This window comes from Colius striatus, chromosome 1 (assembly GCF_028858725.1).
Source record: "Colius striatus isolate bColStr4 chromosome 1, bColStr4.1.hap1, whole genome shotgun sequence".
NCBI lineage: Eukaryota > Metazoa > Chordata > Aves > Coliiformes > Coliidae > Colius > Colius striatus.
Genome location: NC_084759.1, coordinates 147,616,165 through 147,639,510, shown reverse-complemented (window position 1 = coordinate 147,639,510; position 23,346 = coordinate 147,616,165). Strand labels below are relative to the sequence as shown.

Here is a 23,346-nt window from a genome sequence, read left to right as displayed (position 1 = left end):
ACATATTTATGCAATAAAGCAAATTGTAGGCAATACAAACTTTTTCATGTACCATTAGGCTGGCTTACTCTTACATAATAGACAGGTTGTCCTATGTCCTGCACAGATAACACTGTTAGTATCTGAAAATAAGCCCAGCACTGAGGCTAGAGTAGAAAACGAGGATTTATCCTGCTTTTTGTAGAGGCTGCAAGATCTCTGGGACAGCCAACAGCCCCACAGTCTGGTGCTGCTCATGTACTGCACCAGAAGTGACTAGTTTCTTGCTTTCTAGTTGCATTTACACGTATTGTCCGTTGGCTAGTTGATTTTTAGATTACTGTGCCACTAGGAAATTCTTGGGATTGTAGCTGTCAGCTTAATATGTCATCAAATGGTCCAGATTTCAGAAATGCAAGTCAAAAGTGAAGCAATTATAGTACATAGAAATAATATATAGAAAATACAAGATATTATAAACAGACCAGTTACAGACAAAGTTACTGAAGGTATAGCCAGGTGTTTCAAAGTAACTGTGCTATCATGCCATCAATGGGAAAATGATTAACCCTTCTAAATGTAGGTTGAAAGGCAATCAAAAACATTTGCAAGCAAACATATCACACTTTCAAGCTTCTTAACTCCTGAAAGTCAGTAATGCAGCTATGACAAGCAGAAGGTGATGTCTCACCCAAGAACATTCTAGCTCACAACTGTATCTAAAGTCTGTTATGTTCTACTTATCTTCTTTACATCATCTTCCAGAATAGACAACACAAAGCAAGGAGCTTCACCATGCTAGCTAGGAGAAAGGGTAAAACAGGTGGATAGGGTGGGAAGCAGGGTCAGTACACTCTATTATGACAATGGACATTTTAAAGATGCATAAAAAAAATCATGGGAAAATCGTGGAATTGCTATGTAGTTGAAGATTGGTGCATGCCAAGATTATGAAATTATATCACAATTCAAATTAACACAATTATCTATCAATTGTTCCTAAAAATAATCTGACACTTGAATATTTCTGAAGTTTCCTAGCACAATAGTTAGATGATAGCAAAGGTAGCTAGCTGAAACTGCAGTGCTACAATTATTAAAAATCCACATTCTCTGAGTTCAGCAGCTGTTCAGAAACCACCGGACAACTGAAAGGGAGAATATTACAAGGACAATTCACAGAGCAGTCATAAACTCTAGGCAGAATAGCTCATGTGTAATTATGCTACAGCAGATTTTAGGAAAATGGTTCCAGCCTTACCTTTAATTAAAGGCAGTATTTGAGAATTGAAGAGGAGCCACTTGCCTTATGTTCTCTTGAGGTCTAATGTAACTCTTTCTTACATTAGGGATATTTAGTTTTATAAACAAAAAATGACTTTTACATTAGCAGAAAATTCTTCTAAAGAATGAGAAAGTACAAATTTGCTTATATATAATTCATAGGTGGGGAAGTTCTCTCAAATTAAAGAGGTACTTTTTTTCTTCCTGAGGAACATGCTGCAAAACAAACTACAAGAAACTTGTGCGAGAAGGAATAAGCTATAATTTACTTCAGGTATGCATTTGGGGATACAAAGGTTCTCAGATTCAAAGACAGCTCTGCAAATCTTCTCTTTGCCTCAATCATTGTCTGTTTTCCTAGTTTTACTTTTGTTCTCATGAAAAGAGATAAAATGATAGCTCCACTCCATAGCCTCTCAAAACAGAGGCTAGCTGCAAAACAGGAATGGTAACATGAATTTCCTTGTGGTGTGTACATCACTATATTGGAGTGAATTGCAATGGTGTAAAGATACCTGCAAACATCCCTCTAACTCTGACCTTACACTGCTCTCCTTTGTACTTCTTTTTCTCTAATGCATTGGTGTAGTCATTCATACAAATTTTATGATTAAAAAAATGACATATTTCAGACAAATGAGTCGGATTTTCTCAGATGCATGAGGAAAGGAAGTGTGGAGGGGAGATGAAAATTACCTGCACAGCACAGTGACGTTGGTATAGGTCTTTAGGATGTAAAAGATTAGGAACCAGTTAGATAGGATGGAATTAGGGCACTGGACAGAAAAAGTCAATGGAGGCCTACTAGGGAGAATAAGAGCTGTCTTGTACCATGCTAGCTTCAATGCTTATTATTCAATGCAATTACCCTAACAAGATCCCTGAGTTTTGGTCAAGGTATCTATTTTATATCTATTTTAGTCAACATATCTATTTCTGGAGTGGTAGTATAGTTATCCAACAATATGCAAACATAAGATGAAACACCAAAATTAGGACTCTTCCACCCACGTTCTGAACAACTAGGGATGATATAGCTGAATTTGGATTTGTATCAGATGACCTCCTGTGGCCCCTTCCAACCTCAACTGCTCTGTGATTCTGTCAATTACTGTCTGTGGTGTGTGACCTCTCACTACCTGCCTAGCTACCAGAGGACTTTTGATAGCAAAAGTGGGACCTGGATCACAGGAGGCAATACAGAGAACTGCAGAGCAGGAAGCCAAAACACTGAAACCTACAGTTTGGGGAAAAAAAAAAAATACTAAGGAAAAGGCAGCAAAGCCTTTCAACAGTTATACCTCAGAAAGACAGGGGAACTATTTGAGGATATTAACAAATATGTAGGCAAGAGTCAGAGCAGTTTGTACAGTTGACATAGATTCCTAAAAGCTCTTCCCACCAGAGGGCAGTCCCCCAGTACAAGTCTTCTCAGTTCTGCGTTAATTGACATACTCATAAATCATCAGGAAAAGAGACAGTAAGATTTGCTGAGAACACTATGTTGTTCAGGAAAACAGGGATTATAGCTAAGTATGAAGAATTGCTGAAAGACCCTGTAGTACATTGGATGATGAACCATCCAGCTGGAATTCAGTGCAGATTTACAGATGAAGACAGAAACTATCCTATCCTCATATGGATAGCTGTAGCAGGGCTCTCTACCTAGTGAAAAGATACAAGATGAAGATCATACTGTATTTCATCAGTGAAAGCTGTTATAGACCAGCCTGATTCAGCTATCTCCAAGAATAACTAGGGAGGTCAGAAAATTTCTGAGCTAGTGAAGAAACTCTTGCTGTGAAGCAGACCTATCACAGAATCACAGAATGTTAAGGGTTGGAAGGGACCTCGAAAGATCATCTAATCCAACTCCCCTGTCAGAGCAGGACCACCTAGAGTAGGTCACTCAGGAACCTGTTTAGGCAGGTTTTGAAGGTCTGTAGAGAAGAAGACTCCACAACCCATCTGAGTAGCCTTCAGTCACCCTCACAGTGAAGAAGTTTTTCCTTATGTTTCAATATCTGAGATAACATTGCTGCTAGATATGTTTCTGCTAGCTCTGAGAAGATGTAAATTTAGCAACAGATGACTGACAGTCAATCGCTTTATTCCATAAAAGTCCAGTCTCATTACTGTTGGGTAGAGGATTCCTACATTCTTTTATTTGGAGAGTGTCAAGAAATCTCTCCCTTGAGTAGAGGTGCCCCTCAATGTTCCCCTTCAGAGCTGAGTGAGACTCACTCACTGTTATTGGTAAATGTGAGTAACATCATTCTCTATGGAATAAGTAATCACTAAGCTAGCTTTAAACTGTTAATTCAATTAGTAAGTATCAGCTACAACACTAATATCATGCAGTAAGTGTTCCTCTAACTCATTGTCTACTTAAATGCAAAACCTGCAAAACAAGGATTGAGCCCTTGTTTGATATGCTTGTCTTCTTCTCTAATGAGCTCTTGAAATAAAGTTTCATTTACAGAGTGCATTGTTCTGTAAACTTGAGATATCTAAATGAGCCAGCACACTCCAAAAGTAATCAACAAAATCAAACAGTAGGGTTTCTTAGGAGAGCAACAGAAGACAAAAGAAAGAACACTGAAAAGCCACTGTGCACATTTGATGCCCTCATACCTGGCAGACCATCTGCTCGTCTGTCTCTTAAGGAAAGATTGTCTTAAGGAACAAAGGAAGACAAAGACAGACCAACCTATGGAATTACTTCCATAGAACAAAAGGCTAAAATAGACAAAACATTTCAGTTTTAAAAAGAGGCAAGAGAAATACTATCAGTGGATATAAAAGAAGAAATGGAACCAAGAAAGTGAATAGCATTTTTCCTGTGTTTTGGGAAAGCTAATCAGTAGACATTGGGAGGATGGGATGAGGAGCTCCCTGAATCCTACAGCCTCTCACTATACCTCCTAGGCATCTGTTGGTGGCTCCTCAGAGGCCAGTTATATGAATCTCTAAGTGACCTTCTATAGCTATTCTTCTCTTCTATGTACTTGTCTAGCTTCTCATTTTGTCTCTCCCTTCCTGATCTCACAGGGCAAGCAGGAAATCAGATGAGACAAGGGGAAAGGCACAACAGAACCTGACTGACTAAAGAAGGAACCAGACAGGATTCTTGTTCAATGAGGAATTTAACAGTCCCCATGCCTACTGATGCCAGTCTGACTTCAATAATGATATTTTACATCTTTTTACCATCATTTAAAGCATGTTTCTGAGTGGATGTGATGCAGCACCAGGAGTGCTGAAATGACCCAGAGAAAGCAAAAAAAAAAAAAAAAAAGGAAAAAATGGTCCTCCTCCTAAGGAGTTTGTGAGCTCCCAGAAGGTGAGCACATTGCATGATCATAGTCTGGTGCTATGGCTGCAAGGCAAGAGGATGCAGTAACACTGTGTAGCAGGGGGTACTATAAGCATTGCAATCGGGGTGGTTGCATGTCCAGCAGATGCATGCACCCGACTGAGCTTTTAATTTAGAGATTGAAAAGAGTGTGAGAGTGAATGTCACAATGCGTTATCAGAAAACTGACACAGGTCAGAAACCTTAACCAAGAAGTTTTCTGGTATTTTCTGAATACCATGCACCAGCCTTATTTCTGTAATCAAAGGTGCTGAAGGAGACTTGGCTATAATTTCTGTTCTTTCCTGGGACACTTGTTCTTATCAGGGATGTGCTACCTTGCAGCTGGCATCCTTTTTTTTTTTGTTCAAATTTGGTTAAAAATGGACCATACATCCCAAGAAACAGCCAGAGGAGGGAGCTGAAAGAAGGTTAAGTATTGGGAACTATTGTGGAACTTCTGGAGAGAGTCCAGTGGAGGGCTACAAGATGATTAGGGAACTAGAACATCTCTCTCATGAAGAAAGGCTGCTAGACCCGTGGCTTTTTAGCCTAGAGAAGACTGAGAAGGAACTTTATCAATGCTTATAAATAATCTAAAGGATGAATGTCAAGAGAATAGGGCTGATGTTTTACCTGTAGTGTCCAGTGACAGGACAAGTGGTAATGGACACAAGCTGGAACAAAGAAGTTCCACTTATGTATGAGATAAAATTTCTTTCCTATGAGGGTGAGAGAGCCCTGGCACAAGCTGCTCAAGGAGGTTGTGGAATCTCCTTCTCTGGAGGTTTTCAGACTCTGCCTGGACATGTTCCTGTGTGACCCGATCAAGGTGAACCTGCTTTAGCAGGGGGTTGAACTGGATGATCTTTAGAGGCTCCTTCCAACCGCTACCATTCTGGGATTCAGTGATAACTGCATGTGTCTCGTTCCCTGCAGTCGGGTTGGAGGAAAACAAAACAAATCGCACCCCAAACCACACTGAAGAGACATCAAATCGTTTTGGGTGACCCTGGGTTTTTGGGAGCATCTCAGCAGGCTACTCCTGCCCTGCCAGCAGTAGCAGTCCCAGGCCTCGCCCAGGGGGCAGCCCCGCCCCGGGCCAGCAGCATGCCACGACACCAGGACGGCGCCGGAGGGCTGGCAGAGAGGGAAGGCAGCGCATTCTGCTCCGCCCCCAGCCCCTCCTCGGGGCGGTCGTTTCCGCCCACTGCCCGTGGGCCCGCGCCGTTGGTTTCGTTTTCGTTTCCTTGCCGCGGCGCACGGAGCGTCTCAGGGCGTGGCGCCAGGGGCAGGCGCAGACGCAGACGGGAGCCGGCCGCCGGCTTTTCCGGCCGGGGAAGGCAGTGGCCATGGCGCTGGCCCTCGAGGCGCTGCGGGTCTTGTGCGCCAGCGGCGGCCGCCTGGAGCAGGGCGAGCTGCAGCGGCGGCTGCCGAGCCGGCCCTCCACGGAAGAGCTGGCGTCTGTGCTGCGGGACGCGCGGCACTTCACGCTGGTGCGGCGGCCCGGCGAGGCGGAGGCCGCGGCGGCGACAGGAGGGGTGTCGGTGGTGGCCACCAGCCCGGTGCGGCTGTGCCAGGTGTACGGCACAGGTTGCGAGGGGCAGTGCGGACGGCTGCACCTCTGCAAATACCACGTGAAGGGGCTCTGCCGCAACGAGGAGGCGAGGTGAGGGGCACCCCGAGGCGCCTCCGGCGCCTCTGCCTGCAGAGACCCGCGCAGTGCAGCACGGCTGGACCGGGCAGGCGGGGCTGCGGGGTGAGGAACGTTTGCCCTGGGGCCCGTATGCTCCTCTTTGCCCTCAGGCGCGGTTGGGGTCCGCGGAACCCCCTTTTCCCTTGCGGCTCTCCGCGGGGGTGGAAGCCTTGCCCCGGTTTGGGGGCTCCGCGCAGTGAAGCTTCCTGCAGCCTGCGCCGGCTGCCCCGCTGCCACCGGTACTGCTCACCGACTGCCTCTGTGGGAAAGATGAGTGGTTTGAGAGAAAAGTGTTACTTCAGCGAGCTCTAATGGCACTGCGAGAGAGGGTGGAGGCGGGCGGGGAAGCGACTGCTTCTGCCACTCGCTGTGGGCTGAGAGCGGGGCCCTGGAAACGGCCTGTCCAGGAAACGGGGGACTCTGCCTCAGGTGGCTGGGCTGGGGCTCGGTGGGACCTCTTCGGTAGAAGGATGCCTCAGTAAAATGCCTCGCGTTTCCCTTCCCTCCTCCTTCCCCCCACGGAGACAGACGCAGTTGTTTCACAGATGTTTGGATTGCAGCACTTCCTCCCCAGTTCACCACCGGGCTCCTGGCACTTCCCTGCCTAGCGCCCGGGCAGGCGAGGGTGAAAACTTAGTGGCCATCAGGCCTCTCTCACACACTGCGTCTGAACGCTTTGTGCCCCTGGAAGCTGGTTTGAACAGGACAGAGTGTTACAAGGAAGGCGATTTGGTGTTTTCGTGTGTGTGATTGTGAGCTGCGGGTCAGAAATGCTGATATTGTCAGGCTATGCTAATGCCATGAAGTCTGTAGTAGCATGGCAATTATCCTCACTGTAATTATATAATCTGCTTAGCAAATCACTTAATTACTTTATAACGGAGCAATGCAGATTTTTTTTGTGAAACTAGCAAGCTTGGTGTGCTTTTTAAACTGTTTAGTGTAATGCCCATGGGATAACAAAATGCTGCTCATCTATTACATTCATTTTGTGCTTGGCTTTCCTAACTTGTAGGAGGGAATGCAGATTTTCTCACAAATTCCATTTAGGCCACAATCTCTGTGTTCTAACACAATATGGACTTCAGCATTTAAATACTTACGAACTTCGACTGCTTCTGCTTCAAAATGACCCTTCTCTCTTGCCAGAGGTGAGTGGAACTGTGATGGTTTCTTAGCTTTATGTTTCAGCAAGCATCACAAGGTGGAAGAGGCTTGCTAGATGTTAGGTGTCAATGTTGTTAGCTGTTCTGGTTTTGTCCAGATAGACTTAATTTTCATCCTAGTAGCTGCTACAAAGCTGTGGTTTGGATTTATGATGAAAAGAGTGTTGATAAGACAGGGGTGTTTCAGCAAGATGATACACAAGCAGCTGGGAGGGAGCACGGGCAGGACAGGTGACCTCAACTAGCCAAAGGGCTATTCCATACCATAGAATGTTATTCCCAGTATATAAACCGCAGGGAGTTGATGGAGAGGGGCAGATTGCTGCTGGGGCATCAATCATCAAGTGGTAAGCAATTGCATTTTGGAGCATGACATTATATGGTGTGGGATATTCCTTTGGCTAGCTTGGGCTATGTCATTGTTGTGGCTGGGGTAGAGTTAACTTTCTTTCTAGTAGCTGATAAAGTGCTGCTTTTTAATTTAGAATGAGAATCATGTTGTTAACACTTGAATGCTTATGATAAGCCAAAGACTTTTCAGGTTCTCTGCTCTGCCCTCCAATAGGCTGGGAGGTAGGGGAAGCTGGAGTGGGACAGAAAGGGTAGTTGACCCCAACTGACCTAAGAGATATCCTAGACCATATGACATCGAGCTGAACAATAAAACTGGGGGTAGTTGACTGGGGAGTAGCCACCACTGGTCAAGGACTAGCTGGGCACCTGGTCAGCAGGTGGTGAGCAGTTGTATTGTGCATCACTTGTTTTGTGGACTCTTTTGTTATTATTATTATTATTTTCCATTCCTTTTCTGTCCTCACAATCTGTCTTTAACCCAGTCCACTGGTTTTATCTTTTTTTCTGATCTGCTGTCAAAATTAAGGGAAGTGAACCAATGTCTGTGTGCTGTGTAGCTGCCTGACAGGTTAAACCACAACAGGCTTGCTGTCCCAGCTGTGTCCTCTCTCAGCTTCTTACCCGCCCCCAGCCTACCTGGAGTGTGGGAATGGCCAGAATAGAGAAAAAGAGAAAGCCTCAACACTGTGCAATCTCTGCTCAGCACTGGCTGAAACATTGGTGTGGTGTTGACATGTTTTTGGTCACAAATGGAAAACATGGTGAGGTATGGTCTGCTGTGAAGAAAGTTAACCATCTTAGCCAGATCCAATACCTCTTACGAAAAGTGCTCAAAAAGAGTCCACTGTATCAAAAAAAGAAAAACAAAGAATTCGGGCAGTGACACAATAAAATCCACTATCTTAAATTCATGTGACTTAAACCAAAATCCCATGTACTTGAGAATGTCTGTAAGATGGTTATTGTCTGTCGAAAGAGCTTTCTAGACATTATCAGGGGAAAGGAAAAACTATCTAGTTATGTGCAAAACAAGAAAGAAAAAAGGTTGTAAAAGTCTTTTGAATGTAAATGCAAAAACATGCAGCTGTAAAAAAAAAACCAACATGAATATGAACTCTATATGAACATATTGTACTTCAATCTTTACACTTTGTTTTTTTTCTTTACCCAAGGTCTGCTTGCATTATAACAAAGGTGATGGACCTTATGGATCTTGTACTTATAAAAAGATCTGCACCAAACTGCATGTTTGTCAGTACTTTTTGCAGGGACAGTGCAGATTTGGCAACAGCTGCAAACGATCTCATGACTTATTAAAGTCAGAATGTTACGAGAAACTGGAGAGACAGGGACTAAGCTTAAACATTATTGAGAAACTACCCTCCATTTATAGGAATATGTATGACATAAAGAATGCCAACAGGAACATGTATGACACAGAAGATACCAAGTCTTCTCCATGCAAAGGTAAATGATAACCGTCTTTTGAAAACATCAAAAGAAGAGAGTCACTGTAGTGAATGTAAGGTTCCTACGGGTGTCATTAAGAAAAAGAAAACTGAATTCACATCTTGCTGTGCCTTTTAGGAGGGACCTTGCACCCATGTCACTGATAGAGATTGGTATCTGGACAAGTGAAATGGATTTCAAGGCATTATGAGTTCCTGAGAAATAAAGTGCTTGGTGTTTATAAAAATCTTCAATCTGGGGTAACAGGAAGTAGGGAAGTCTATGGTGTTTTTCTTGGTAAAAACCACAAGCAAGAACAGACAACTGATTAAGAATTGGGGTGGTGTTTACTTGTGTAATTATGAACTACTTTTTATTTTTTTCTTTAATGTTATTATCTGGCACAAGAATTCACAGACAGCACTCTCCTAGTTATGTCTAAGAGATGTAATAATTTGGGGTTTTTTTTTTTAAGTTCTTGGAATTCCATGAGAAGTGTAATTTAGCAGGAAAGAAAAGGATAACAGAATGAAAAATCCAAGTGGATGTGTGCTCATCTCTACTGTTGTTCCTGTTGTTCCTTCTTGCCTTCTTTGTTTCCTTAGGTGTGCTTTAATTTACAGAAGTATCAAATTTTGAGACTTCAGATTTTATCGCTGCCAATGTTAACAGATGTGTGGAATGCATTGTATTCTATACTTATTTTGTGGCGATAGCAAAAAAACTGACCGAGGAACTTGACAGTTGCAGGAAAGTCAAGTTCAGAAAGGATGGATAAAGGGATAGGTTTTTTGAGTATACAAGGTTATCAAAGACTTCAGTGTATTTCTGGAGCTGCGTACAATTACGTAAACACAAGTTTTAGGCATCTTCCCTTCCCAGAGAGTTGTGGTAGTGGACTTTTAAGAGGACTTGTTGAAACAAAGTTTGTTAATACGGCTTATAATTCCCTCCTGTAGAGAGAAAACATAGCTCTGGCCAAGAGTCCTCAACTACAAGCGATGATGAATTGGAACAGATCTGTTTATATCATCTGTACAAAAGTTGTGCCTTTAAAGGTAGGTGATGACTGTTGCAAGTCCAGTCTATTTTCCTTTCTCAGGAAGTGACAGACGTCTCTCACAGAAAGAAGGACCTTCAGAGCTTACGCTTACCTTTAATTAAATGTCATTGTAGCCTGGAATGCTGGTAGGAAGGCATTGGACCTACCAAAGAAGGAGCTGCTTGGTTTTACTCTGAAATATATAATATCTGCCTGTGTTGGAGATTGCCTACTCCACCTGTGTTGGCCTAAGAAATCTTGAGTGATAAGAGACCCATTTCCAAATACCTGCAAAAGATTCTACGTTCTTCCTTGGGATTTTTTGCACTCTTCTGTTCCATTTGCCTGAGTTGTCTCCCTTTCAAAAAAAAAAGATGACTATGCCAGCTTTCTTCTTGTTCTTTTGTCATCCTTCCCCTTCTTGATGTTCCTGACCTGTAGTAGCACCTTCTTGTGTGAACTATGTGGTGCAGTGGTCCTTGACTTTCCCTATAGTTAAGTTGCCTGTTCTTTTATGAAAGCTGGCCTCAAGTTTATGTGTCTTGGTGATGTGAGCTGCATCCTTATTGAGGAGTGACTGTATGCTGACTCTTTAAATGATTTCTGAGTGACATTTCTGATACCTGGGCCACTGCTACCACCGCTCTTGCTCCTGGTGAGGCCTGAACCCTTAGGCAATTTCTGAAGTCTCTAAATGATCTACCTCCTATCCTAAAACTAAGCACTGTTATGTTTGGGTGTTTTCCTCTTTGGTTTAAGCATATATATTTGATTTTGCACTGTCATTCTATTGTCCTGGTTTAATCTGGGACAAAGTTTAATTTTCCTCCTAGAAGCAGGTATGGGGCCATGTTTTGGATTTGTGTTGGAAACTGTTGATAACACAGGAATGTTTTGGTTATTGCTGAGCAGGACTTGTACAGCATCAAGGCCTTTTCTGCCTCTCTCTGGGCCCTGCCAGTGAGTGAGATGGGAGGGAGCATGGCCAGGATAACTAACCCCAACTAGCCAAGGGGATATTCTATACCACAGATCATGGCTACTACAGCAACTGTGGGAATTGGTGGTTAAGCACAAGTGGGTGCTGGGGCATCAGTCAGTAAGCAGTGAGCAGTTGCATTGGGCATCACTTGGTTTTGGGTTTTTTGGTTTCCTTAGGTTTTATTTATCTCTTTCATTGTTATATTTCATTTTATGATGATTATATATAACCATTGTTACTGTATTTCATTGTAGTTATTAAACTCTTCTTATCTCAACCTACATGTTAAGCACTGCTAGGGAAGGGATGAGGGGCTTTAGCAAGTGACTCTGTGGTGCTTAGTTACTGGCTGGGGTTAAACCACAATGTCTATATATGAAATAATAGATCTGTGTGAGCTTCTCTGAAACCAAGAAGACAGAATAGTCCATCAACACTGAGCTCTTGCTAGCATTTTTGATGCACAAGTGGAGTCTAGTAGGTACAAGAACTGAACTTCTGACTAAGCTCAAAAATTAAGTTTTGTTTACTCATGCAAAAAATTCTGAACTACTGCTCGTAATGATTCCATAGGTGAACATTTCCTATAGATAGACATTTGATACTTTCACCAGCTAGGTATACAGTCCTGAAATGTCAGAGTTTTTCCTCATAGCCTGTGAAAATAATACATATCTCTTTTATTTTTTTTTTTTTACAACTTTGATAGACAAGTGTATCAGAACTCATTTTCACTTGCCATATAGATGGCAGATCTTTGATGGTAATACCTGGAAGGACTTGAAGAATATGGAAGAAATAGAAGAAGCATATTGTGACCCCCACAATGCCAGGTATAAATTCTTCTAAAATGTAATAATATTTGGACTTTGCAGTATTGGACCTTAGTGGCTACAGATTGCCACGTTTCTACTACAGTCGTATAAGTAACTTCATTCAGCATTGTTCTGCTGACCTCGCTTTGCTGATCTGGTGTTGCTGGAGATCTAACCCATTGTGGCTGACTTACACTTGGAGTCCGTACAGGATCCTCTGGGTTACCACACTGGATGTGGTTAGGATGGAATTTCTTCATAGTAGCCCAAGTATAGTGCTCTGTTCTGGATTAGTGACTAAAACCTGACTAAGGTTTTAGAGGTGGCTTGAGCAGTGCTTATGCAGAGTCAGGGCTTTCTCTTTTTCCCTCGCTGTCCTGATTCTCCGCAGTGGGTAGGCAGTGGGTGGGCAAGGGTCTGGGAGAGGCTCAGCCATGACAGCTGACCCAAACTGACCAAAGGGATCTCTCAGACCATATAATGGCATGTGATGCAATAAAGCCTAGGGCAGAGATAGAAGAGGACTCATTTTTTGGTTACCAAGGTGGCTGCTGTTTTGAGGCTGGCTGGGTATTAGATTGCCTGGGAAGATGGTGAGCAATTTGCTTTGTTTATTTACACATACACCCCTTGTACTTGGGTGTTGGCCAGGGTCAATCCACCAGTTAGTTTATGTGACTGACTCATAGACTCTTGAATTCTTTGCTGTGAAAAAAATGTGTAAGTACTTTGTACTGCAGCTATCATAGGAAGTCTTAGTCCTCACTAAGAATGGCTGGAAAACTGAAGAGAATGGTGATTTAATCTCAAATACCTGTGGGAATCTGTCTTTGGTTAGAGCTTGTAAACACACAGCTTGGCCCCAGGGTTAGAAGTAATGTTCTTTTTCACCTTTTATGCTGGAGGATGGAAAAGGTAGTATGTGATTTGCCTCCCCTGTCCCCTTTTTTCCTAGTCCATATATTGGAAGTGGTAAAACACCTCGTGTATTTGGAGAGAAAGACATACTCTTGAGTGCAGAGAACATTAGGAATATGGAAATACCTGAGTTTGGAACTGGTTATGTAACACAAAGAGGGTGTTGGAAGAGGCTCATACCATTATGCTGTGTCCTATGCTGGATAGTTTGCCTAGTCCTCTTATGTTACACTAGAGGCTTTGTGAAGCGGTGCTGAAGTTAGTGCACTGTTTAGAACATAGTTGATTAGGAAGAAGAAGGCAGTGTACATTTTGTACCGTTTTTGTTCATCTTATGTCATCCTCTAATGCTCAAGTTAATAATGGTTACTGCACATGGAACCAATGTGACATGTAAAACTGTAGTGCAAAACATGTCAAAACACAAGACACGTTTCTATTCTGCTTTTGAGTGATGTTGACTTAATCTGCAAGTTTGTGGTAGGCTTCTGAACCTATGCATAAAGCTTCACAAACAGATCTGATTATTTTTTCTCTTTTTTTAATTTTTATAGATTTCATAATGGTGTTGCTGAAAATGGCTCTGTCTTGTCATGTATCTGTTTTCTGAATATGCGCAGTGGGTTTGCAAAGGTTAGACGTCTTTCTACAGCTTCCTCCGTGACCAAACCCCCTCACTTCATTCTTACAACAGAATGGATCTGGTACTGGAAAGATGAATATGACCTGTGGCAGGAGTACGGAAAACAAGTAAGTGTGGAGAAATGAGGAGACTCTCAACTCTGAGTTAAAAGTGCAGAACTACTGAAAGTGCAGAGTCCTCCTCAATCCTACGGTACAGATGGACTTTAGAGGCATAATGGGATCCTTTCCCTGTGAGTTTGATTCAGGTAGGGGAGTGCTCACTGTGAGTCACAGGTATTATTGACAGATAATTCTTCACTGAGTCATATCTGATAGGATCATATAAATACATTCCTTTCATTGCTCCTGACTAAAACTTCCTTTTCTGAGGTTTCAGTGTTACTCCGTGCATCTTTACTGAGGTCTTGGTAGTGAGACCTTGGTGTATGTGTGGTCTCAGTAGTAGTGTTCACAGCACGCCCTTTGTAGCATCATAACACTGCTTGGTTTGGTTTAGGGACAGTTTCAACTACTCAATATGTGGCTTTTGCCTGGCAGCTACTATCATGCCCAAAACTTGATAGATACACGCTGCAGCCACCATTCCATCTGGCAGTTGTTGTGTTTTAAACTTGCTTGTGTATAGCAGACCAGGAGAATCTATCTTTTTCTCTGGTTTTGGCCTGACAGGATGATGATCATGTAGCTGCCACTATCTCTAGTGATGACCTGGAGAAGGCTTATACAGCCAAAGGTTCTCCAAAGCTGAACTTCAAAGCTGGAAGACATGAATATGAACTGAATTTTGGAGGTAGGTTCCATTTGCTTTGGGTTTTTTGTTCCCTCCTTCCCTCCCAGGTCTTTTGTGATTTTTTTTTTATTTTTTTTTTTTTAAACTACATTACTGCCAAGAGATGGGAGAGAGAATTGGAACTGCAGTGCTTACAGAGACAGAGCTTCTATCAAAGTTCTTGGGATAAGAGCTGTTCACATGAGCAAAGTTGCATTCCTATTCCTCCAAATCTTTTATTTTTGAGAAGTTCTTGGGATAGGTTTTGAAAAGTCTGCCAGCAAGTCCTAGTGTGATGTTGCTGCTAGCACCAACACAAATGGTGAGAGGCTTCTGGAAGACTTGTCAGCCAGTCTGCTTTAATTATTGGCTTGCAGAAGAACAGATACTTGGGCAAGGTGTAAGAGGCTAGACAATCCTTAGCGTTGCAAGATTTATGTAGCTATTTTCTTTTCATAGCTCTGCCTAGCTGGAAAGGCTGAGGAAATGCCTTGACTATGTCAAAGTAGGAAGATGTGTTTCCCAAGAGTTCAGGAAATTTAATCCACTTGTGATGGTGCTGTCCTCTCTGAGCTGTTGCCTTTCCAGGTATCCTTTTCAAAAATCATGGGGGAACACTGGTGGTGGGAATCAGCCTACTTAGACTACCATTATGGTCTGATTGCCTTCGATTTGCCTGTCCTTTATTGTCTCATTCTGCATGGAAAAAAAAGCCAAAAAAACCAAGGAGAAAGGGCATGTGATACATTGTTTATGATTGAATTGAAAGCAATGCAGTAATCTTCTCTATATGCTGGGAAACTTTTCTGGCTTAGAAGGGGAAATTACATAATCCTTTTTCTGAGGTTTGAGCTTTTGTGGTAACTTAGGCAAACACTCAATGTAGATATCTTTAAAAATTTATTCTGTACTTGGTGGTGCCAAAAGGTTTTGGTTGGGTTTTTTCCCACATATCTCTCTCTGAAAATGAGGCCTCATTCTCATGGCTGCTACTGACTCTTAGTTGTTAGAGTGATGGGGAATTAGCTACAGAAGTTCTAAGGTCCAGAGAGAATGCTTCTAAAATTCAGGTTGTTGTGACTTGTTTCTGTTGCTGGCCAACAAAAATGAATGGCTTGTGGTAGGTGCTAGGTTGCATTTCTGGGGTTTGAAATCTCCAACTACACGTAGGAAAACAGTATCTCGATTGCAAATTAAGAAGGAGGGGCTGCAATCCATGGAGCAAAAGTTAGATACTTATACACTTATCCTTTTCAGTTAAGAGTAGCTGACTGAACAGTGAAGTGAGAATATTGGTCTCCTTCTTTCTAAAGTTAAGAGGAAAATTGAAACTGGGATCCTTCTCTGTGATTTACACAGACTGTGGGTTTCTCATTCTGCTCTGAGTTCCCTTTGTGTACCAAGAAAAAAAGCACGATGTCTTTTAATGAACATGTTTGACAAAACAACTTAGTGGTGAGTTTTGCTGCAGTGTGAAGGCTTTATGAAATATCTTTCTGATTATTCAGGGGGATTTGGTTTTTTTTCCAGCCATGATTCAGAAAAACCTTCGCTACACAACAGAGAGAGAGATTTGCAGAAGACCTAAATTTGTGTCTCAGGCGGAGGTAGAAAAGATAAGAGCAAGGTAAACTGCAACTGTACATTTTGAGGTGATGGATTTGGTGCATTGTGAATGCATTGTCTTCCAAGGGTGTAAATAAGGTGAAGGAGTAGCTGTTAAGACAATTGCAAAAGAAATTGAGGGGAAAGGGACTTTCCTTTCCTACAACAATGTCTAGCCTGGGTAGTACTGCATCCTGGCCAATAGTTTTCAGACAACTCAGGAGCCCTGGGGGTGAAGGAAGTTTGGGATTTAACACAGAAACACATGGAAAGTAAATCAACACGTAGCAATGTTGTAGTAAGCTGCTTCTTAGAGGAAGCTCTGTTGCTGGGGCAGCTGATACAGGTAGAAGCAGTAACATTTACGCATACCAGCCCTTTCTGACATCTGAGATCAGTAATTTTCAAAGCTAAATACAAGTTTAGAACAGCCAGATGATCTGAGAGGAGGGCAGTAGTTGTTACAGGTGTTACAATTACATGTAACAGACAACTTTTTTTTACATTTCCTTGCAGCACAAGGTGCATACTTAAACACAGAAAAGAGCAGCTAAACACACTAAAGCTGGGGTGGAAGTACAGAGAGAGGGCTGTATCTGTCCTGTTTCTGTCAGACTCATATGGTACTGGATGAGTTTTTATTTATCTACCCCAGTGTAGCAGAGCTTTTATGCATGCATTAAACTGTTTCCAACTAAGAGAACTACTTTTAGTTCAGTACATATCTGATTTTCTTTTCTTATTTGGCTTGACATAATTGTTTTGTTTTAATTATCTATTTGTAATGTACAGAGGCATTAAACATACAGAAGAGTTTAAGGGCATTCCACCTCACTGGGACAAATCTGCCATACCTGAAGTGGGATTCAAGGTTTGGAGCTTTTGTTTTTTCCCCCCTCTCCATCAGTTTTGTGGCATACGGATTTGTTACATCACAAGTCCAGTGTTTCTTGTGCCTATGTAGATGATGTGTAACATAATGCAGAGGTGTAGGTAAATTTGAGCCTGATATCATAGCGGGCACCTAGAGGTGAAACCAGAGGCAGATTTGAAGTAACAAAGGGTGCAATATAATCATGGCAACAGTGACTGCTACTATGTATCTCTTTCCTTGGCAAATTTGCTTGAAGCTCATGCTGTGTTAGCAAGACTGTTCCTGGCGCCCAAGATACATAGCTTTAAAGTCCAAGGTGTGCTGAAGCATCAGAGGTAAATCATGCCTACTGCAGGGTGCCCATTCTCTGACTGTTGTGTGCCTATGGAATGCTGCTGAAATCAGCAGAGTTCAGGCTGGGTTCGTTTGTTAAAACGTTCCATAACTCCAGTGAAGTGAACTTGTTTACCTTTGTAACACACCCTGCTAATATCTGCATGGTTAACTTTTGCTGACTTCCTGTCTGCCTCTACCTACTACCCCTGACAAGCCTAGTAACTGTAACTACAGAAGATATCTTGTATGAAGCTAGAAAATTGCTAACTTGCGAACTGCCAATCCGCAGGAAATGGACAATACAAAATAAGGAAGTCTAACATTGATGTTCTTGATGTTCCTAGGGGAAAAAATATCCAAGTAGAAGACTTTGACTGCTTTCAGGCCTGTCACATAAGGAACTAATTTTTGGCAGTGGGTCTCTACTCTTCACTAAAATGGTTGATCAACTAAAGCCTATGCAATTTATTTAAAAACATAACAGGCAGTGCAGTTTGTATTCACTGGCTGTAGGGGGCATAACCTATAAAGATGTAAAAAGCATGTCTGCAGCAATGTAAATTATCCATTCTTTTCTTGTTTATGTGCTCGTTTCTTGTGTGCATTTAGGTACTGTTTGATATATGCATGATAATGTATCTTGGCCTAAATATTAAAAGGGGCTGAGTGTCTGCACTAAAGCATTCAACTCCTTCAGTGTCCTGTGAGAGAGAAACCTGGGCATCTTAAACCCCAGGAGTTAATGTTTCCTAGGTAAGAGCTCACTTGTACAGAGTGAGGATCTCTAATCTGCCTCTTTTTCCAAGAAGATTTTTGCTCCCTCTACCTCTGTTTCAAGAAAAATATATGAGGTAGTGCACTAGGTACAATGGCTTTGTTACAGTTTAATAAAAGATGAGAGCAGCTTTTTAATCTTTTCCTTACAGCTGGTTGAGCTTGACAGTTCTTCTGAAGAATACCAGAAAGTCAAGGTGGACTTTCAACGCACAATGCCCAAAACAGTTATTAAAAGGATTCGTCGGGTTCAGAACCCATCTCTCTGGGAACTGTATCAATGGTATGTGTGAAGTACTGCTCTGGTATGTGAGGATGAAGTTTGTTGTTTCTGCAGTTAGCTGTATGCTAAAGATGCAGCTGCATTTAAGAATCTTCTTCCATCTCCCCACTGAAACACCTACCCAGGATCAATGTGTAAATAAAGAGGTACTGGCAAAATGAAAACTCTGTCAATACAGAGAACTTAAAATAGTCAGATGAGTTCTATGAGAGTAATCCTTGCCCCTGAGTAAGTGGTTGGCTTCTGCCAGGCTTGTGTCCAGGTCCACTCTCTTCCACTGCCTTGAAGCTGGCAGTCAGTCACATCTGGCACAAACACTGGCTTGTAGCTGGTTCAAATCAAAGCAGCCTTCAAAACCCAATACAAAACTCACTGAAAGAAAGTAAAAACGTGAACTTCTGTGTTTAAAAATGCAAACAAACAAAAAAACCAAGCTAAGATTCCCCCTGCTTCCCCCCCTCCCCAATAGGCAGTGACTGAAACAAGACGCTTTTATTATGAAATGTCTGGAAACATTTGTATATAATGAAAGCACATTTGTACATGGACAGCAAGATACCATATATGCTCAAAGCCTTAACATAACGATTTTCAATATGTACTCTTTTGTGTAAAGTTGTCCCAGAGGGTTAGCTAGTATGGCTGGAACCTGCCTGGGTACAGCCAATGTGGAATGACAAAGATACTGCTTCTTAATTCAGGCAGAAGGAACAAATGCAGAAGAGCAATCGTGAAAAGGCTGTGGATGAGCGATTTTTATTTCATGGGACCAGTAGAAAATACATTGATGCTATCTGTCAGCAGAACTTTGACTGGAGGATCTGTGGCCTTCATGGGACGGTCTATGGCAAAGGTGGTTTTTCAGCTTTTTCATTAACCCTAAACTTGCTAAAAACTTCTCAGTAGTTACTACAGATATGTAAAGTTAGAAGAGGACACTCAGTTAAGCCAGGGCTTCTCTCTGTGATGATATGGACAACATAGCTGACTTGCTGACTTTGGTGATGATCATTTGGAGGTAAAGGCATTCTGAAAGGCCTTGGCCTCTATGCTCCTCTCCATCCTTGCAAGAAAAATAACAAGCTTAGGAGAGGGAAGTTCTAGGGATGGTTTCTCCTAGCTTCCAGGTTTATTTCTGTTCTAATTTCTCTAAACTCCTACAGGAAGGTAACATGGATTCTTTTTTTTTTACTCCCCAGGAGCATAAATGCATCCTGATTTTTTGCCATGTTAGCAAATTATATTCCTTGTCCTTTGAAGAGAAAAGGATCAATGTGCTAATAGCCAAGACACTGACTACTCACCTGTCTGATTGAATACTTTGAGATTGAATAACTCTCAGAAATGTTCTAATGGATGTTAGTAGCCTCTGTCAGGAGAGGAGACTGGGTAAGACTGAGGAAGGAGGAAATCTAGGGTCAGAAGGAAGCCTTTTTAAGGGATAATATAATATCTGAAAATCAAAATGTAGGTAACTCATAGTGGTCATTTTCACTACAAAGGATGTACAGGATAAGTGAAGGCTTTGGAAAGGCTGTTTTAATGGATTTTCTTATGAATTCACTTTCACACTGTATCACTTCCTGCCTTGCAATTCTCCTGCCTTATCAGCCCTACCTTGATGTCTCTTCTGCAGGAAGCTATTTTGCAAGAGATGCATCTTATTCTGACTACTACTGTGGGGAAGACTCAAACACCAAGACCATGTTTCTGGCACGGGTGCTGGTGGGAGAGTTCACTCTTGGTAGATCTTCTTATGTTCGGCCTCCCTTGAAGGACAACCAACATTTCTATGACAGTTGTGTGAATAACTCTTCAAACCCTTCTATCTTTGTCATCTTTGAGAAGCAGCAGATTTATCCAGAGTATCTCATAGAATACGTTGACCAGGCATTGGCAAAAATGCTATAACAGCAAAACATTTGTTATTTGATTTAGCTTGTATAACCATTTTTTTTAAGTATTGACCTCAGAGAAGAAATGATTTTTAGACTTGTGTAATTGGGTAGGCAAGTGTCCAGAAACATTAATCCTCTATCTTTTCTGTTCAATAGAAAATGAGGGGTGAAAGACACAAAGGATGTCTTGGAATTCCTGAACTCCTATGTCTGTTTCCTTCAGCAGGTGTCTGTTTCCCTGCATTACTAGAGATTTTTATACATTTACTAGATGCTTGTAATATGAGGATTGGCTATGACTGCCGAGTTTAAACAATGTTTAGTTATATTTGTTTCATGATAGATCTTTACATATGCTTGTTGGTTAGAAGCTGTCTCCTACCTGTTTATCTCCTAACTCAAAATTTGATAGAACCTGTTTCTTATAACAGTAGACATTCAAGTGTTTGCAAATTGAGTTTGTACAATCTCAGTCTCTGTGCTCAATTCTTATTGGTACTGTTTTTGTCCTCACATAATCTTCACCAACAAAGCCTCCAAAATTAAACTTACTTGTTGAAAATGAACAGAGACTTATTTTTACTTGTTAACTTTCTCATGTAAAACAAGCACCAGAGACATGAAGTATAACAAGGGTTGCTTGGTGCTGTGCCACTCAGTTTGCTGGGTGCTGTGCTGCTCACTTGACTTACTGTACCAGCAGATAAATGCTGCATTTTTTGGACCTGTGAGAAGGGGCTTTTTTTGTGATTTTGTTTGTTTGTTTTTTTCATTGTGCCTACAAATGAAGTAGTGTGCTGGGTGAGGTGGGAAAAAGAGGAGGCAACTCACCCTGTCATTTAGGAATATGGTACTTGGAAGTGAAATACACTGCTGGCACTGCTTGATTAACAATGCCCTATTCCTGGGGAGCAACTTTATGGTTCTCCTACAGCTATGAGTGACTGTCTCTCACAGGTGTTCTGCCCCTTTGGTTGCAGGAGGTACACTGCTTACCTGTGTAATCAAGGTGTCTTTGGACTTTCTTGCAGGAAGAATGTGCTTACCTGGAGAGTGTGGTCTTCAGCCACAGAGCTGAAACCTTTAAAAATCTGAAGATTAAGTCAAATATTTAATTGTTCCAAGCAAAAGATGTTGTTTGTATTGAGCAGTCAGCATACATGTATGGAGATAATTACAAACAATTGACCTTTCAGGTATTTCTTTATAATCTTAAGTTACTGATGTGTAGATAGATACTTTGTCACAGCTTTAATGCTCCTAAATGAGTGCTTGTTGGCTATAGTGTACTGCAACAGCTTTAAGATGTACTGTAGTACCCAAAAAAGCTCATCTCTACCTATTTTCTAGAAGCACTCCTTTGCAACTCATCTGGATGGTGATTGACATGTGTACACTGGGTAATTATTACTTCAGGAGCTTAGCCATGATTAGCTGAAGTAAGGCTGTGCAGAACTCCTTTTCATAGGTACTGTGAAACTAGCAACATGATAGCTAAAGGAAAATACTCCTATTTGTGTTTAAACCCAGTAATACACAGAAGATGGAAAAAGAAGTCAACTGTATTCTTTCTTTGGAAGGATTTGTAATAGAACATGTGTGATAAATCTCATGTCAACAAATGCTACATTCAGTGATGAAGTTAACATTATATATAAAAGCTCCTAACTGTGTAGGTAACACAGGTATGGGACATGTGAACACATTCACCTACATGTTCCTGGCAAATCAGAATATTGGTAGTATGCCTTTCTTCCTCTGAACACAACCAGCTTTTCAGCCAGGAACTGGAATAGCTAAAGTCATACTAATCTTTTGTTAGAAAATTGAAACAAACTTTTCTTTGCATGAGAAAAAAGTTCAGGTATTTTTTAATAACAATTTTGATGGCTAGTAATATTTTTAAAATCTTAATTCTTGAAGAGGATGTGTCAATGTATGTGTGTGTTTAAGCAGAATAACTGGAATAAAATGGCTGATTGTGTTACTTTGTTGCTTGTTCTTTCTCCATTACCACACAGAAAAGAAACTGAAGTGGTAACTTTCTTTCCAGTAGTAAATAAACAGGTATTCAAACCAGTAATTCCTTGTAATGGTTTTTTTCTCTCAATATGAAAAGCACCACGTTTTGCTACATTTCTGAGTTCTTGGAAAGTTTCTTAAAGATGCTGCTGTTAAGTTGTGGCATCCCCCTACAGCTGTTTCTATTGCATTTGGAAATGAACAGACTTAAAGATTTACTTGCATTAAATCTAAACTTCAGACAAAAATTGATAGTGAAGCTCTTTACTGAGTGAGGAGGATATCTCTTTGCTGCAGGAACCATGTGATCTCCGTCACTCCTACACCATGGAAGGAGAAAGGTAAGCTGTGAAGGTTGTATCTTTTTTTGATACCAGGTCCATCCTGGCAAGACAGTTGGCAAGCCAGCAGAAGCCAAACAACTTCACAATGTCAGTAGTGCCATATGGAGTATGGCAGTTTATGAACCCCTAATACCCCCACCCACTGGGCTGGGCAGGAGCCTGGCAGCCAGCCAAGGTCAAGCCACCATGCCTTTTAATTAGTTTTACCTGTAGTCAGGTTTGTTCTGATATTTTTGCCTGGATTTTAAAAGGTACAGATGTCAAAATCCTGTCTGTACGTGGCAGGAGCAAAGAAATGGCTGTTCATTTTGGACCCCTCACTAAAAGACAGACATTGAGGTGCTTGAGCATGTCCAGAGACAGACAACAAAACTGGTGAAGGATCTGGAGAACAAGTGTGATGAGCAGCTGAGGGAGCTGGAGGTGTTTAGTCTGGAGAAGATGAGTGGAGACATGATCATGCCCTACAACTACCTGAAAGGGGTTTTGTAGCGATATCGGGATGCCCAGTAATGAATAGCAAGACGAGAGGAAATGGACTCAAGTTGTTCCAGAGGAGGTTCAGATTGGACATTAGGAAGAACTTCTTCATCGAGAGGGTAATTAAGCATTGAAATGGGCTGCCCAGGGAGGTGGTAGAGTCACTATACCTAGATATTTAGACATGTAGATGAGGTGCTGAGGGACATTGTTTAGTGGCAGTGTCAGGTCTTAAAGGTCTTTTCTAACTGAAACGATTCTGTGATACTCTTCCCC

The 23,346-nt window shown here is 41.8% G+C and overlaps 1 protein-coding gene across 1 annotated transcript; it reads left to right on the top strand.

The window, feature by feature from the left end:
* Nucleotides 1-4,787: 4,787 nt before the first annotated feature.
* Nucleotides 4,788-22,307, top strand: LOC104560550 (protein mono-ADP-ribosyltransferase PARP12). The gene is made up of 13 exons (XM_062013584.1): nucleotides 4,788-4,812; nucleotides 5,657-6,287; nucleotides 7,330-7,465; nucleotides 9,007-9,301; nucleotides 10,243-10,341; nucleotides 12,017-12,140; nucleotides 13,595-13,790; nucleotides 14,355-14,475; nucleotides 15,985-16,081; nucleotides 16,852-16,930; nucleotides 18,196-18,326; nucleotides 19,028-19,179; nucleotides 19,963-22,307. The coding sequence occupies exons 1-13, from the start codon at nucleotides 4,788-4,790 to the stop codon at nucleotides 20,235-20,237; spliced, it is 2,361 nt and encodes a 786-aa protein (XP_061869568.1). The 3' UTR covers nucleotides 20,238-22,307.
* Nucleotides 22,308-23,346: the final 1,039 nt, after the last annotated feature.